General features: G+C 37.9%; 2 protein-coding genes across 2 annotated transcripts; one reads left to right on the top strand and one right to left on the bottom strand.

Annotated features, from left to right (window-relative positions):
- The first annotated feature begins 1,303 nt into the window (after positions 1 to 1,303).
- LOC113762110 (E3 ubiquitin-protein ligase RNF170-like) lies at positions 1,304 to 4,691 on the top strand. The gene is made up of 5 exons (XM_027305389.1): positions 1,304 to 1,998; positions 2,688 to 2,884; positions 3,535 to 3,633; positions 3,980 to 4,031; positions 4,130 to 4,691. Exons 1-5 carry the CDS (start codon positions 1,452 to 1,454, stop codon positions 4,258 to 4,260), a joined length of 1,026 nt encoding a protein of 341 aa, XP_027161190.1. The 5' UTR covers positions 1,304 to 1,451; the 3' UTR covers positions 4,261 to 4,691.
- Positions 4,692 to 5,268: 577 nt separating this feature from the next.
- On the bottom strand, positions 5,269 to 12,853 carry LOC113760659. The gene is made up of 11 exons (XM_027303330.1): positions 12,330 to 12,853; positions 11,583 to 11,707; positions 10,199 to 10,643; positions 9,943 to 10,058; positions 8,753 to 9,533; positions 8,067 to 8,507; positions 7,599 to 7,787; positions 7,264 to 7,491; positions 6,553 to 6,898; positions 6,245 to 6,419; positions 5,269 to 6,150 (listed from the first exon to the last, which is right to left on the bottom strand). Exons 1-11 carry the CDS (start codon positions 12,534 to 12,536, stop codon positions 5,670 to 5,672), a joined length of 3,534 nt encoding a protein of 1,177 aa, XP_027159131.1. The 5' UTR covers positions 12,537 to 12,853; the 3' UTR covers positions 5,269 to 5,669.
- Between the last annotated feature and the right edge of the window lie 2,274 nt (positions 12,854 to 15,127).

Here is a 15,127-nt window from a genome sequence, read left to right as displayed (position 1 = left end):
GTAAAGCCAGTCTCTTAGCCAAATATACAGTTCCAAACAAGGAACTGGGATTAACAAAGCAAAGTATTATTATTTCCGTGGAATTAGATAGTTCATTTGATTGAAGGTTGAAGGACCAAAATCGTACTCAGCTCAAACGTCCAAAATTAGCGTAACGCCAAATGTATTTTGAAATGGCCACCCCAAAGTTGTGGAGTGGGGTTTTTCTTGCATTCACGCATATGCTCTGCTGCCTGCAATCACCTTGTTGCCTTCCGCAAACAGAGTAACGGCTCCTGTCCTCATTTGCCAGCAGATGCATTACCTTTGTGCTATGTTTCCTCCGGAAATCACCACTGCCACTCTTTGCATTTGTAGTACTACTACTGCAGAACAGTTGTACCATTAACAAACCCACCGTCCCTTCCTCTTAGAGCTTGCGAGTCAAAAGTGTGTTGGAAAAATTCAGAGAAGAATAATGGAAAAAAAATAATCCAAGGAAAAATCTGCCGGTTCCTCGCAGCTGTAGCTGTCATTTTCCAGTGTAATTAACCCAGCACGTATTTCTTTCTTTTTTTTTTTTTTAATTCTCAAGTGTGAAAATTGGAAAACAAAGGAATGTTAATGTGTTGAAAGGAAAAACTGATAGGTTTGACCCAGTCCAAGAACGGATCTTGAAGGTTAATCATCGGTCCACTCATTCTTCCAGAGAGTAGAGGTGTAATTGAGCTACTTGAACTCGATTCGAATTATAAATTTTGAGTTTTAACTTGAGATTGAGATCGTCAAACTCGATCTCAATGTTGTTTTGCCTCGTTCATACTCAAAATCAAATTTGATCAAATTAAGCCCAATCGAGCTTAATCTATCCCAATCAAATTTATGTAATATAAGTTTATATTTTATATAATTTTAAATTAAAGATAAGACAAATGTTCCGCACTAATAAATAAAATAAATATATATGTATGTGTAAATCTTGACTGAACTCTACGAGTTTCCAAGTTCCACATATTAAACTTGAGCTCAAACTCGTCGCGGACTCGAGTTTTAATCAAGTCAATTTACGTGATAATCTCGAGAGACATTTGCAACCCCTCAAGAGTCCACGGTTTGGCAAGTAAAAGAAGAAAGCAGATCAAATCTAATCCAAACTGGTGGAGTAATTAGTAATTTAATGCGACCGCCTCCACGGTCCACCGGTTGACAAGTAAGGGGGAGAAAACAGATCAAATCTAATCTAAAACTCGAAACCGGACAGCCGTAGCAGGTGTACTAGCTAGTAGTATAAAATAAATGGACCCCGCCACCCACTAGAAAATCAGGAGGCCTCCCGCGCTTCTTAGATTTCTTCGCCGTCAGTCATCATTTTCTACTACTTCCCATAAAAGCGAAAATCCATTTCTTCTGCCAAAGATTCCAACCACTTTCCGTCTCACCACTCGCCGCGGTCACGAAATTAAAAGATTCCAATGAAGTTCTTCTCTTTCTCTCGCCTGCGTCTCAGAAATCGTCGTAACCCTAACCCTATCCCCAATTTTCCTGCGCATCCAAATCCAGAGCGGCATCATGCGATCCCTGGCGAAAGCGGAACGGAAGAACCAGAAGACGACGACGACGATGAAGTCGTCGCCGGAGGAACAGGTAGCCGTGGAGATGGTGCAAGTCGAGAGGCTGTCCATTTCTTAGATGAGGAGGATGATTATAGAACGGCAGCAACGTCGTCGAGTGGGTGGAGAACTGGAGATGAGGATGATGAAATTTCTAGTAGTGGAGAGAGGTATTTGACGGCGGGTTCTTCTTCTTCGAGGTCTTCTAGGGAGGGTAGGGGAATATTTGTGAATGATGGGAATTCGATGAATGCTACGGCTTCTACGACCTCGTCGGTGGCGCCTACGAGTCTTGCAGTGTCAGAAGGGAAGAGAAATACGGATAGTCCGCCGACTGATGATTGCTGTCCTATTTGCTTTGGTGCCTTCGTCGTTCCATGTAGAGCTTCCTGTGGCCATTGGTATTGTGGTATGATTTGCTACTTGTGAAACTTGCGAGTATATAATGATTTAGTAGCGTGATTTATCAAATGGAAATTGTCAGGTATTGGGTCTCGCATTCTTGTTGAAGATTAGAGTCTGAGCCTCCTTTTGAGTCTCTTATGTTATTCGCTCATTTTGACTTGTGAAATTGAGAAACATGGTAAAAAAGGGGGTCTATTAAAATTTGGTTGACTGAGGGGGTGTACTAAAATTGTTCTTCTGTGAGCTGGATTTGCTCATTAATATTTTAGGCTTGGAACTGGAGCTGTCTCATATGACAGATGTAGGTTAGAAACCATGAGTAATCAGGAGTTCTGGTTTAATTGGAACTAGAAATTCTTTCCTTTGTTATCTTTGAGAATAAGGTGTATTTCTGGTAATCCTGGAGGGCTTATTCTGTTGTACAATTATTAGCAATCTAGTGGATGCAATTTTTGAATCAGAAATTTACTTTCACTAGATGATAATCAAGTGGTGATGACTGGATGTTTATGACTATATATCTCACATTTGTTTTACAGTCTATGTTATTCTTGTGTAGAGTTGTAGTATGCTTTTCTCCTGACCCCCTTTATCCAGTCAAACTGGTTGAGGTCATAAGCTAAGAAAATAGATATTTCGTTTTCTTATTTTTGCTGGTTTGATTCCTCATCATGTGGTATTGTCTCTTTATAGGAGGCTGCATTTTGCAGTATTGGGACTATGGTGCAGCACTTCAGCCTTGCAACTGCCCAATGTGCTCCCGTAAAATAACGAATTTGACACCTGAGGCATCCTTAGTCCTGCAACAGCAAGTTGAAGTAGCTGAAGTTTTAAAAAATGTTCAAAAGTATAATCGTCTTTTTGTCGGAGGAATATATGGTTTCATTCTGGTGAGTCTGGTAGAAACCATCATCATTATCTACATTTCTTTTAAGTGTTAGGAGTGCCTGCAGATAGGGCTTTATTTAAACCTGATCTAATTGAACCAGCTTGAGTTTCATTTTTGTTGATTTGTTTGTTGTTTTCTCTTCTCACAGTTATATTTGAAGATTTGCTCCTTAGATTTCTGTATTGCTTTTATTGATTATAATATCTTTATTCTGCATAGAAACGTGATTGTATATGTATTTTGGGAGAGGGCACTGCACTATATTTTCTTTGCTCTTACATATTGGTAATTTCCAAGGAGAAACTAGAATTCAGTGGTCATAACGTTTAATATTTGGCACTTAATTCTTGCAACTGCTTAACAGCAGATTGGTGATTGGTGCATATGATAATGTCTTTGAATATAGTATAGTGATCTTTTTATCAATGCACTAGGCGCTTTCTATCTTTTCCTGATTCCCGTATGCCCTTTGAACTTAATCTTTTTCATATGAGACGTGTTTTTTCAACTACCAAATACCTTAGGTAGCAATTTGAATGTTGTTATCATGCTCACTTGTTTTTCATGTTGTAATTGGTGAAACACTTGTTGTTGCATTACTTCCTTTCTACAACTTTAACTGATTTTACTGAATTTTCGTCTCATTTGCAGAAGCTGCTTGAGTTGCCCCTTTATGTCAGGAGAATGTTTCAGGATATGATGAATCCTGATAGACCTGGGGCTCATCTCAACAAATTACGTATTCTTGCAGTTAAGTTTGTTTGACTATTGCAGAGATACAGATATGTGGCAGTGAATCTTCAGATTTTCACTTGCAATGACCATGAACAAAATTGGAAACTGTTTTTTTCATGGATTTAGGAGTTAAAAGTGCCAGTGATATACAGATAATTGTACTCAGACAGCAAGCATTTTTCAAGGACCAAAAAGCGTGCTGCATGATTTCTGCATCAGTAGACCTATAAGGCTATAATATTTGGTTCTTCATGTACTTGTAATTCAATCACCTTCAGTGCAAAATTGTTAAATTTAATAGTTTCCCTTGTACCAATGAGTCAAGGTGCTGTTCTGATTTCCATTTTTTTTTTTTTGCCAGATGCTTATGGGTCTTCTTTACACAGTCAGCCCCTTCGATTTCTTGCGTATAGGTAATTAACTAGGATCATTGAAGATATTGTTAACAATATGACAAATTGATGGCATGATGCTGGAAAGGCACTCATTCACACCTCATTGCTTTCTGCAGGTAGACAAAATGTTATTGATGTTTTTGACTACTCAGCAATGGCCCTCTCATTCATCTTGTATCTAGTTGGCCTTTATCTCCGAAGAAGGCGCTTCCAGCGTGTGAGGGAGATGGCTGCTATCCAACTTTGATGTGATTGCAGTGGGATTTCTATTACACAACTGCAGCGCCATGGTTGTACGTGGGTATTTTGTGATTAATACTTGGTTACCCTTTCTCCTTGGGTGTAAGTATAGCCTCTATTTCTTTTTTCCCCATTATCCAGTTTACAGGTTTGGGGTGTTTGTCGTTCAGTGGAAACTATCTGCCATATGGTTCCTCTGTTGTGGTCTGGAAATATGGATGTATATGGAAGTTCCTTCCCCTTATTTTGGTGTATAGTTTACGGTGTCACTTCTGCCAACACAGATTGTTGCCAAGCATTGTAAAAGGTGCTGAGAGTTTTAGAACTCCCTGCTTGTCTAAATGTAAAGATAATAGGCTGAAGTGCCTTTCATCTATGGTCTGTGATACAAGGGTGTTGTAACACTGCTTTAATTTCAGAGTTAGGCCACAAATTTGGTGAATTTGCACCAACTTTAAATTTCCAAGGACATGCGAAAAGCCATAATAAATAGGTCTCGTGGTTAATATTAAACATAAAGAGAATTTCATAAACCAACACATTATTATTATTCCTTACCACTTGAAATATCTAGCCAACCTATTGCAGTGCTATGCATAATGCAATTATAACACACACACGACACAACAGCTAAATGGACGATAGCTAGCAGCAGCAGGCAAGGTATAACTGTACAATAGCTAATAGAGACTGGAGATAAAGAGGAGTCTGCTGTAGACGGCTGGTGATGAAATAGAGGGTTAGCCGTCCTTAGAGACTGGAGATAAAGAGGAGTCTGCTGTAGACGGCTGGTGATGAAATAGAGGGTTAGCCGTCCTTAGGGTTAGTTCATTTTGATCAACTCTTTCATGGACAACCGGACATACAGACATATAATAGCTCCCGGGACCCAAAGTCACTGATATTTTCAAATATAGCAATATACGTGTCCGCAAATATGAAGCACCCTTGTATAGAGATATAAACGGATGAAACACTAAAACGAATTACCAACATCCAAAAGTGCACAATATCGATGAACAAGATAGTATACATGCTCGTCAAAGGAAGATTGGTGTTATTACATTATTATTTGCTGCCACCGACTAATATAACAGAATTTGATACATCGACACAAAGTTTCCTTCAAACATTACTTTACTGTGTTTAGCTTGAATAGACTGGTAGACAGCCACTCGCTACTTTCACAGCACAGAAGAGGAATACAATCCCTAACGCTAAGCAATAACTGTGTCCTGTCCTTTATTTCACTAATATTTACATTTCCCCTAACCCCTTCTTCACAATAATGTATCTTAAACTTGAATTTCGAATCATACAGCAACTAGAATCCCTAATACATTATATACAAGAGAACCAATAACTGTGTTTCTCTGGATGTTCTTTACCAGAGTACTATCTGACTTATTTCTCTCTTCACACGTTCTCCAACAAACGTGCATACCATGGCCCATGAACATTCATTGACACGGTAGCTGCCACCACCAGTACTGATGCAGCGCCAACCACCTCATCCAAAAGACTAGCTGCACCAACTTGCCGTAATGCAATCTCAGCTAATTCTCTTCCATGCGTACCACTACCACCAAGTACAACACCTCTACTAGCTACATAGATTGCATGGGATATCCGACTAAAAATAGTATCCCCAGCTTGAAGGCTTTTGGTTAACATCCGAGCCATGATATTTTTTATCGATTGGAGCTTCGTGTTATCAACAGAACCACAATCATCTACAACTCTAGTTATTAACTCAGTGATCTCCAAGATACCAGCATCCTTGGTCATGTCCAGGAGATCAGTCAATTGTCTAACGCTACTCAAGACAATACGCTCAGTGTCCCCATGGCTGATTGCGATTCTCTCACTAAAAAAGGTCTGCTGCAGGACTAGGATGCTGCAATACAAACAAAAATATATAGGTATCAATACAGGAGAGACACATTAATGTATCTGGAAAGATCTTATACACTAAGCACACTTGTACTAACCTTGTAGCAATTACAATGATCTTCTGAATGCGAGCCTGAACAGTCCTCAACCTCATAAAATTGAGCTTCAGGGTTTCAGGCAAGCTTGCTTCGGTTATACCAGAGATCTCACTAACCAACTTTAGCAACCCAAGCCTCACCATCAAATCCACCTTTTCTCCCTTGCATTCTGCCCCTGGAGAGGTAGCAGCACAAAAAAAGAACATATCAAACATAGACCATCGGAAGCTGAGATATGTATGCCAAACTCGAAGTTTAAAATTTCAGAATGAGGGGGAAAAATCAATAAAAATGGAAAAAACATCAACCTGAAGAGCTAGTAGCAGAGGAAGAAACTAGCGATGCTTGATTTCCACTTCTCACCGAAAAGCTTCCCCCAGTTCGAAGTGTGGTTGAAGGCACCGACCTTTCAGATGAGGATTCATGGCTTCTAATCAATTCCAACAGAATATTAGTGTGTTCGGCCCATTGTTGGTCTTTAATGTCTCTTACAGACAAAAGCCACTGCATTGTCAGTGGTAAGGTGGTCAGGGCATCATCAGGATCCCCATAGTGTTTGATGAAAGCTTTCCTAAGAAAATCCAGACCAGCAGGTCCCTTGAGCAATGGTTCGAGAAGTCGTATACGTGCTTTACTGACCTCTTGCTTGAGTGTCTAGTAGGAATCAATTATATGTGAGATGCGGAATTGCACACAGCATGTAAATTAAGAAATGTGAACACATGGATGCACATATTCCGTGACAGAATAGCAAAAATACTAGTATGCAATCATATTTTAGTCTTACTTTTTCATAATAATTTCCCATAGATTACACAATCTAACACTGCCCACCCATTCCCCCCGCCCGTGGAAAAAAATCCATCTCTTCATGCTTTCCACACTCTCTATCTCAATATTTTCACGTTACTTGCATGGAAAGAATTTACTTATCAGGAAGCTGCAGAGGTCCATTAGTTCTATTTCAATCCTAATCATATTGGAAAACAAGTTAAAATGCAAAAAAAAGGTATACTAACCTGTATTTGGTCTAATACATAGCGCAAACCCCTAACAAGTGCTATGATATGCGACTTTCTTGATGCATCCCCAGCTCGACACATCTCAGCCAATTCTTCCAAAAACCCACGATGTTTAGCCTTCAATTCTTCGGTATGAGCCGGAGCAGAAAGCTTCTCTACTGTGACCAGTGCAAACTCCAAAATCTTCCCAAGATAGTCCATGTCTAGATTACCCGTACTCAATACCTTTTTCATCAAATTCAACACATTAAAAACACAAAGTTCACTGCTGGTGCTTATTCATTAACTAGATGGATGCACCAAGTTGACTGGTAATAGAAACAACTGAGTACCTGAGAAAGAATGTCCAGATCAATCACTTCAGAAATATCTCCTTTCCAGCTCTCTGGCGCCATCCATCTAATTTCATCTCTGACCTCCCTCATTAGTTCAATAATGCGGCCAAAATTTGGTTCATTCTGTTCCACTGATTCGATTATGCCATCCCAGAAAGCTTTCTTCATTGTCTCTTTCACCTTTTCCTGAAAAGCACACAAATGTTCAAAGTCAATCTCACAAGAAGCTAAACTTTCTACCAGCTACTTTAGCACAAGTTGTTGCTTGTCCTAGAAAACATTCAGCATGCATCAAAGAACAGCTTTATGTTAATAACTAATCATATCTTATGGTGCACGCACAAAAAAAAAAAAAATTCCACAACTAAATTCATAAGCTAATCTACAGCCCTGTGGGGAGGGGGGGGAGGGGGCAAATGTATGCAGTGGATAAATTTAAACTTCAATATCAGTCAATCAACTAACCTCCATACTGTTTTGGCTGCCATCTGCAAAACTAATGTTTTCATCATGTACAAGTTGCTCTCCATGAACGCTTTCGTTTACAATCAACTCATTCTCCAAATCCATCTTCACACCAGAAGTGTGGGACTGCCTGTCAGCACTAACTTCACTCAGATTATCTTTATCCCCAAATAATCTCCTCGCCACATTATTTGGCTTTTGAGTATTCCCATTCACAGTACTACTTTTTTCTGAGGTACCGAGACAAGGATGGGAAGTTGGGATACTAGCAGTAATGGGAGAAGAAACATCAGTGAAAGGTGAACCAACAGGACTCCCATTCTCCCTTGCCTGAAAATATTTTGTTCTTGTTTCAGAAATTGCAGTTTCCATACGTTTAATGCCAGCATCCCCACTCAGATGATGAACCTTCTCCCTCAAAAGTTTCTGATCTTCTGTTACCTACACATCATGAGAGAAGAGAACAAAATTCAGAAAAGAAGTTTTGATAAACCAACAATCAGACTGAATTAAAGGCCCCTACAAGCAGAATGATCTTCCTTACAGCAGTGTACTAGAAAAATTGAAAAAGGCTTTGATATCAAACTAAAAATTCATTAATGCAGTTTCTTTTTTTGGTATTAAATTATTGGAAACATCCTCCATGTTCTAATGTTTATTTGAAAAGATGAATGGTAGCCGCAAACCTGTCTCTGTATAGCCTTCATATCATGAGTAAGAGAACCACTCTCACCCTCAGGAGTCATCTTGCAAGTCTGAATCATTGAAAGCTCGAGATGGCAAGCAGCTCTCACTAAATCCTCCTCGAGAGACTCGGCATCTTTCACTTTCCACACAACAAAGCTATTCAAATAAGAACACCATGCTGAATCGAAAGCTGCAAGCTGAGACCTAAAGTTCAATCTTCTTGTTGACGCATGATCAGGATTGTTAGAATTCTCTCTAGGCCCATATAACATAATTTCAACCAACAACTCAAATTCCCTCACAAATTTTTCAGCAGACTCTGCCAGAGCAATTTCACGATCTCCATGACCACTAAAAACTGAGGCTGGGTGGCCCAGTATCATGTAAGCACAAAGCACAACTCTCACTTGGTACCTAGATAATTTAGGAGGAGTTTTGGGTGCTTGTTTGCTGGAGCCTTGTTTCCTAGCCTCTCTATTTCCCATAGATTTCCTGGGTGTAGCTCTCCTTTTCGGGGATGCTACTCGCTTGAGAAGGTGATCAATGTCATCCCAACTAGAAGGACTAGGAGTCGAAGCAAACACCCGTGACAATACATATCGAATCTCAAGCCGGTCAAGCAAAGCTTTTGTCGTCTTAAGTGTAGATCCTGATTCAATCATAAGTGCCAGCTTCTCAAATGGCAATGCTGTCACAGAGCTCTTATTAATTTTCAGTGCATTGTAGGACTTTGCCAGTTGTAGACTGGTTTTCCTCAGCTTATAAAAGCACCTCCAGCACCTGTAGTAAGCAATGTTAAATCAGTTACTGAAAATCACATCTAATTTCTGAAACTGAAAATACATTTTAGACACACATATAGTATATTGAATTTGATCAACACCCTCCTCATGCCCAGTTGAATGTGTGAATAACGTTTGAAGGATTACACACAATGATTTAAAATGTAACCTAGTAACGTCTGTTCGTTCTGCTGCATGTGCAAGGCATAAGATGCTATAGGAGAGTTTCAAGGATACAGGTTGCAAGGATTAGTGATTATGCTCTTTGGAAAGTATACAATCCTCAACCCAATCTGTAACTGTAACATTCAACTTAAAGGCCAACTACCCCGCGACTTCGGAGCAGCGTACTTGAAACTGACTTATTTTCACATGCATATGAAAAAGGGTAGCTTTCATTTATATACCTTGCCAATTTCCTAGAAAGAACATCCGCCTGCTCATGGATTTGTTTCCCATTACCACGAACAGAACCATGGCCCCTTCCTCTCTGCATCAAATATTCCGCTCTCTGTCTCTTAGCCTATTAATCACATAATCCACCAAAAGTTAAAATGATATAAATAAAAGTGCTGGAAGACAAGCTTTACCAATTGTTGGCAATGTTTCTACATGTATAGATGTATCTCAAAAGTTTTAGTCAGGTTGAAATGATAAAACTACCCGTTGAAGCCTGTCTTCCAACTTGTTTTGTATTTCCCGTCTCTTAATCTCCCGCTGGTGAGAGATGCGCTTTGCTACCTTTCGCACTTGAAGTATTCTTGCACATGCCCTCTTTTTCTCAGCTTCCAGCAAACCTAATCGCTTCTTCTCAGCAGCTGCACGCTTTTGACAGATAGCAGCACGAATTCGCTCCTTATACTTGCTCTCTCGAGCCATCCTTCGCAATAATGATTGAGATGTCCTCTCCTTCAACATGGCCCTCCTTTGCTTGTAAGCCTTCAGGATAAGCATTCTATTAGTTTCTGCCTGCTGAACCCGCAATTCCATCTTTGTGCCTATTTCAGCTCTTTCCTTCCTAAAACGCATTTCTGCACCAGTTTTAGCTGCTTGCCGCAGCTCATCCAGCTTTGCAAGGCGCATCCGAGCCTCTGCTAGAATGCTCAACCTATTGGTGAAACAGATACTAAATCAGTGGGTAACACAATCCCGGTTCAATCAATATTTTCGTACATAGGGTTATAATCTTCCAACATTATGATATAATGATTATCATAATAAGTATCTTCTAAGGGTTTCCTGGTACGGTTCTTCGCATGATAGCAATTCTAGGTTATGTTACACTATCAGTTCCTGTAAATTTTCTGGTGCACGTAGATATAAATACCTGGGGCAGAAATTGCAACCACATACAACAAACAAAAGTGAGTAAAACAAGCTGAAATAGAGGAAAGGGTTGTAAATGAGCAACCAAAATTTCTTAAAGGCATGAAATGCAGTCTTGCTGTGTCTAAAACAAAGAGTATGTCAAGTCAAACAGATGACAAACTATGCTTTCTTTCTATTTTCTGGTTGTTTAGGGGTTGACATACAGGGGCAAGCATGTCATAGATAAAAAAGCATATATAGGATAGAAGAAGGTAGTTGACCGCTTTGAAAAAAGACACAAGTGACTAATATAGAAGACGCTACTTAACAGGGTTGGCCAAACAAGTATACTTAAATGGCTTCCATATAATTTTATTCACCGTTTTGGGAGAAGGTAAAAGGCAGGCAACATGATTAAGAAAGTAAAGTCCACTAAGCACCATGATAGCACTAAAAAGGTTAACTATAGCCTTACAGAATCCCCTAACCGGGACACTTTATCATATATCCCATAGGGCCAAGATAATAATAATGACTTCCATATGAATTACCTATTGAAATTCAAAAACCGTAATAAACAAATCTGAAAAAAGGGAGCTAATTATATGTGTAGTTTCTCGACAGTAACAGCGGAGTCCCCCTAACCAAATGAAGCCAAAAACACAAGAACTCATTATAGCGACATAGGATTCCCGAGCAGGAACAACCCTTTCTGTAAAAGTCAAAGCAGAAATTTTACCTTTTCTGTTCAGCAGCTTGAAGCTTAGCCTCGAGACGCTGTCCACGATCGTCCTCGTCAGATGAGGATTGTGAAGGACTTCTGGGCTTCGGCCTTGCCTTGCTTGATAAATGCTCGTAAAATTTCTGCAATTAAAAGAAAACATCCTTCATGTAAAGCAATATAAATAACAAGAAGAAATTCATAGGCAAAAACAAGGAAACTATAACAAGTATTACTAACACATGCAGTTAAGATAAAACAGCTCTTCTGGCTATTAAAAAGAGCAAAAAAAAAAAAAAAAAGCAATCTTCAAGACGTAATTTTTAGGATGAGAAAAGGATTATTTTTTAAGACAAGAAAACAAAAAAGTTATTTTCAAGACTAAATTTTTAGGATGAGAAAAGGATTATTCTTTAAGAAAAGAAAAAGGACGAAATAACTAAATAAAATAAAATGTAATGTAAAAGGAAGTTCAAACAAGTGATTGAGGAAATTTGTAAAGAGAAGAATCACCCACCGCACACCTAACACTGAAAAAAAACATCCTTCAACCCAAAGGCATAAAAATTCACACTTTACAAAGATTAAAGGCGAGAACTCAAAAGATTCTACTAAACAATACAGTAATTCAAGTGATAGTCGTATTAAAAATTAAGTAAGACGAAAGAAAAATCCTAGCTTTGTCAAGAGAACGGAGTATAACTAAGGTTTTTTTTTCCTAAGGAAAAGAAAAAAGAAAAGAAAATCGGCAGAAGGACATGTAACCTGACGACGAAGATGAGCGTGACGAAGCTTGGCTTCAATTTGTTCAACAGTAGGAGGAGTGGAAGTTTTGGGGTCGGACATCCTCCGGAGAAGCCTGGAAGGCATCTTGGGCGGCGAACAAGACATGGCTCCATCGGTCACCGGAAAATCCATGGCTATTCCCACCGGTGACGTCACCATTCCAGTCTCCGGCGTCTCCACTCCCATCTCAATCTCAAATAATAAAAAATAAACACTGTGATACTAACTGATCACTCCAGAATTCTTCTTATTAGTAATTAACTAACAAGAAAAAAAAATGAGAATCCAATTAATCGATCAATAATAATTATCTACCCTCAACAACAATTTCTTTTTTTTTTATATATGTATATACACATATACCGGGAGAGAAATAAAGAAGGGGAAAGAGGAGAAAAGGAGAAGAAGTTGGCGTCGGAAAAGCGTTGCGACGATTGAAATTGAAAGAAAATTCTTTCTGTCACCAATCCACAAGTCTTTAAAAAAATTCTCCGCAAAGAGTTCCTTCTTATTCTTCTCTTCTTTTTGCAATAGGAGAATGAGCAGCAGTAAGAAACGTGCTCGGCTTTTGCTTCTTTTCCTTTTGTCGTTTTATTTACCAATTAAAATGTCTGCAATTGGGGACCGCTTTCTGTACTGGTTGAATTGAAATTGGATGAGCGGAAAGCGTGTTGGGAATGTGGGGACGTGCGAAGTAAAGCGTGTGATTAGCGGATTAGAGTCCACGTCATCCATCGTATGCTACTGCTTTATTTTTATTTTTTATTTTTTTTTATCCTTCCCCCAACGGTACTCCTTGTTGGTTTCTACCGCCGTACTGTATACCGGTACGTTCCGCTCATTTACTCCGATTTGTTTGATGCTGCTTCTTTCTTTTTTTTTGGACCGTTTCTCCTTTTAGACGGTTTTGCCCCCGGCTCCTATCCCAGGCAGCCTCGTTGCCATAATGCTGCTATAGAATTTTTATTTATTAGTACCAGTTACTAAAGTTGAAAAGTCTCTATTTATTGGCATTTATATATTTTTAATTGAATTTTAATTCTGTTGGTTTGTCGAGTACCATAAAGAGGCACAATAAAAAGTGGCTCCAATTTTTTTTACCCTCCACAAAACTCGTTTGAATTATATTTGATATATGTGAGGTAGAAAATATAAAAATTTTTCTGCAAAAAACTATAATCCCAGCAGGGATCTTCCAAATTGTGATAGTAACTTTTAAAGCTTTAAAAGTGGAAGTATGTTTAAGGGCTCGTATTTTATTTTTTTAGAATAGTAAATTAATCCCATCCGCACTTCAAGCAGATTTTCCTTCATCTTAATTAATAAAACTTCATGCTTTTTCTATATAAAAAAAAATGACGAATGGAGTAAATTCTTTTCTATAAATGCTAATAAGCGATTCTAATGAAAAAAAAAATTTAGATGCAAGCGTAGTTTCTACTATCTACAAGATTTTGGGTCATGAATTATTGATTGTACATCATTCCCTGTATTTTCCTAATGGGAAAAAATTTAGAAGTTTCTCGTGTCAAATTTCTTTTGAGCCAGCTGAAAAGTTAGGAAGTCATGTACAATGTGAAAAATTCAAGGAATGAATATTATGATTTCTAGACTAATTAATGACACAGAGATCTCAATAGAAATGATAGGGATTATGTTTAAAGTACAGAGTTTTGTCTTGTGTTGAAATCCATTGGAGAAAAATATTCTATTACCCCTCATTTGGTATACGGGATTGCTTGGAATGGAAGGGTCTTTCCACCCAAAATGGCAGTAAAAGAAATTTGTTGTTTCAAGGTTTCATGACTAAGTCAGAATTGAATGTTTACTCGGTTTTTAACATTTGGTATAATTAATATTTATTTAGATGTAAGAATGAAATATACTTGTCGGACTTGGATTTTATCCCACAAACCGTTTGCTGGGATAAAATCCAAGCCCAACAATACTAAATACAAATGTAACTTAATTACTTTGGATTAGTTTATAAGATGTATTATGTGTTGTTACTTTTTGTTTTATCTATTCTATAGTATTTGGATATTTAAATGAAAACTTGATATTTTTAATTAAAAAATGAATGAGAATTGATATTAGAATTATTCAATTGTAACACTTGATTCATTCTAATATATATATAGATTTTTAAGTTAAAATTAGCAACATAAAATATGAATTACATGAAATCAAGCAATTATAATTTATATTTAATCTGTTTTCAATTTTGATAGGATTTTAAAAAAATCTTGCATGATTGTTCAAAAGTCAAAGAATAAAGTACCATAAAACATTTGTTTTCTAGTGTAAAAGAAAAAGTTGTAGTTTAGATGCAATTACATTCAAATATTATTTGAGGTTACAAATAGTTTAAGAGATCATGATGCAGTACAAAGATTTATGAGGATAAATTTGACATCCTATTACTTAGGCATTTCAGGATAAATGTGGAAAGAGATTTGCTAGGTTATTTTGAGAAACGGGATTCAAAAAAAAAAAAAGTTGAAATGAGCATTACAGGAGGGGAAAAAGGCTTTATGAGTTAAACAAACAATATCAAACACTAAAATGAAATTAACAAGGCAGAAAGGTATTTTTCTCTTGGTCATTTCTACGTACCGAGTACTAATCATGGAGTTAGTGCCTTCGAACTTGTTGCTCGAGGAAGCATGGCTTGTATTGTACAAATTAAATTAGCAGCATTTGGGAACTCTTTTTTTAAAAAAAAAAAAAGAAAAGAAAAGAAAAACGTACTACTATTAATCAACGAGAAAAAGGTG

The sequence above is a fragment of the Coffea eugenioides genome, chromosome 2 (genome assembly GCF_003713205.1).
Source record: "Coffea eugenioides isolate CCC68of chromosome 2, Ceug_1.0, whole genome shotgun sequence".
Classification (NCBI taxonomy): domain Eukaryota; kingdom Viridiplantae; phylum Streptophyta; class Magnoliopsida; order Gentianales; family Rubiaceae; genus Coffea; species Coffea eugenioides.
Note: the sequence above shows the minus strand (reverse complement) of the source record. Positions and strands in the feature narration are given on the sequence as shown.

Coding starts and splice junctions, on each gene's coding strand:
- LOC113762110 (XM_027305389.1), top strand. CDS start 1,452: ATGAAGTTCTTCTCTTTCTCTCGCCTGCGTCTCAGAAATCGTCGTAAC. Junction 2,885..3,534: donor GAATATATGGTTTCATTCTG/GTGAGTCTGGTA, acceptor TCTCATTTGCAG/AAGCTGCTTGAGTTGCCCCT. Junction 4,032..4,129: donor CTTCGATTTCTTGCGTATAG/GTAATTAACTAG, acceptor TGCTTTCTGCAG/GTAGACAAAATGTTATTGAT.
- LOC113760659 (XM_027303330.1), bottom strand. CDS start 12,536: ATGGGAGTGGAGACGCCGGAGACTGGAATGGTGACGTCACCGGTGGGA. Junction 10,644..11,582: donor CAAGCTGCTGAACAGAAAAG/GTAAAATTTCTG, acceptor TTTCACCAATAG/GTTGAGCATTCTAGCAGAGG. Junction 7,492..7,598: donor ATCTGGACATTCTTTCTCAG/GTACTCAGTTGT, acceptor TTGATGAAAAAG/GTATTGAGTACGGGTAATCT.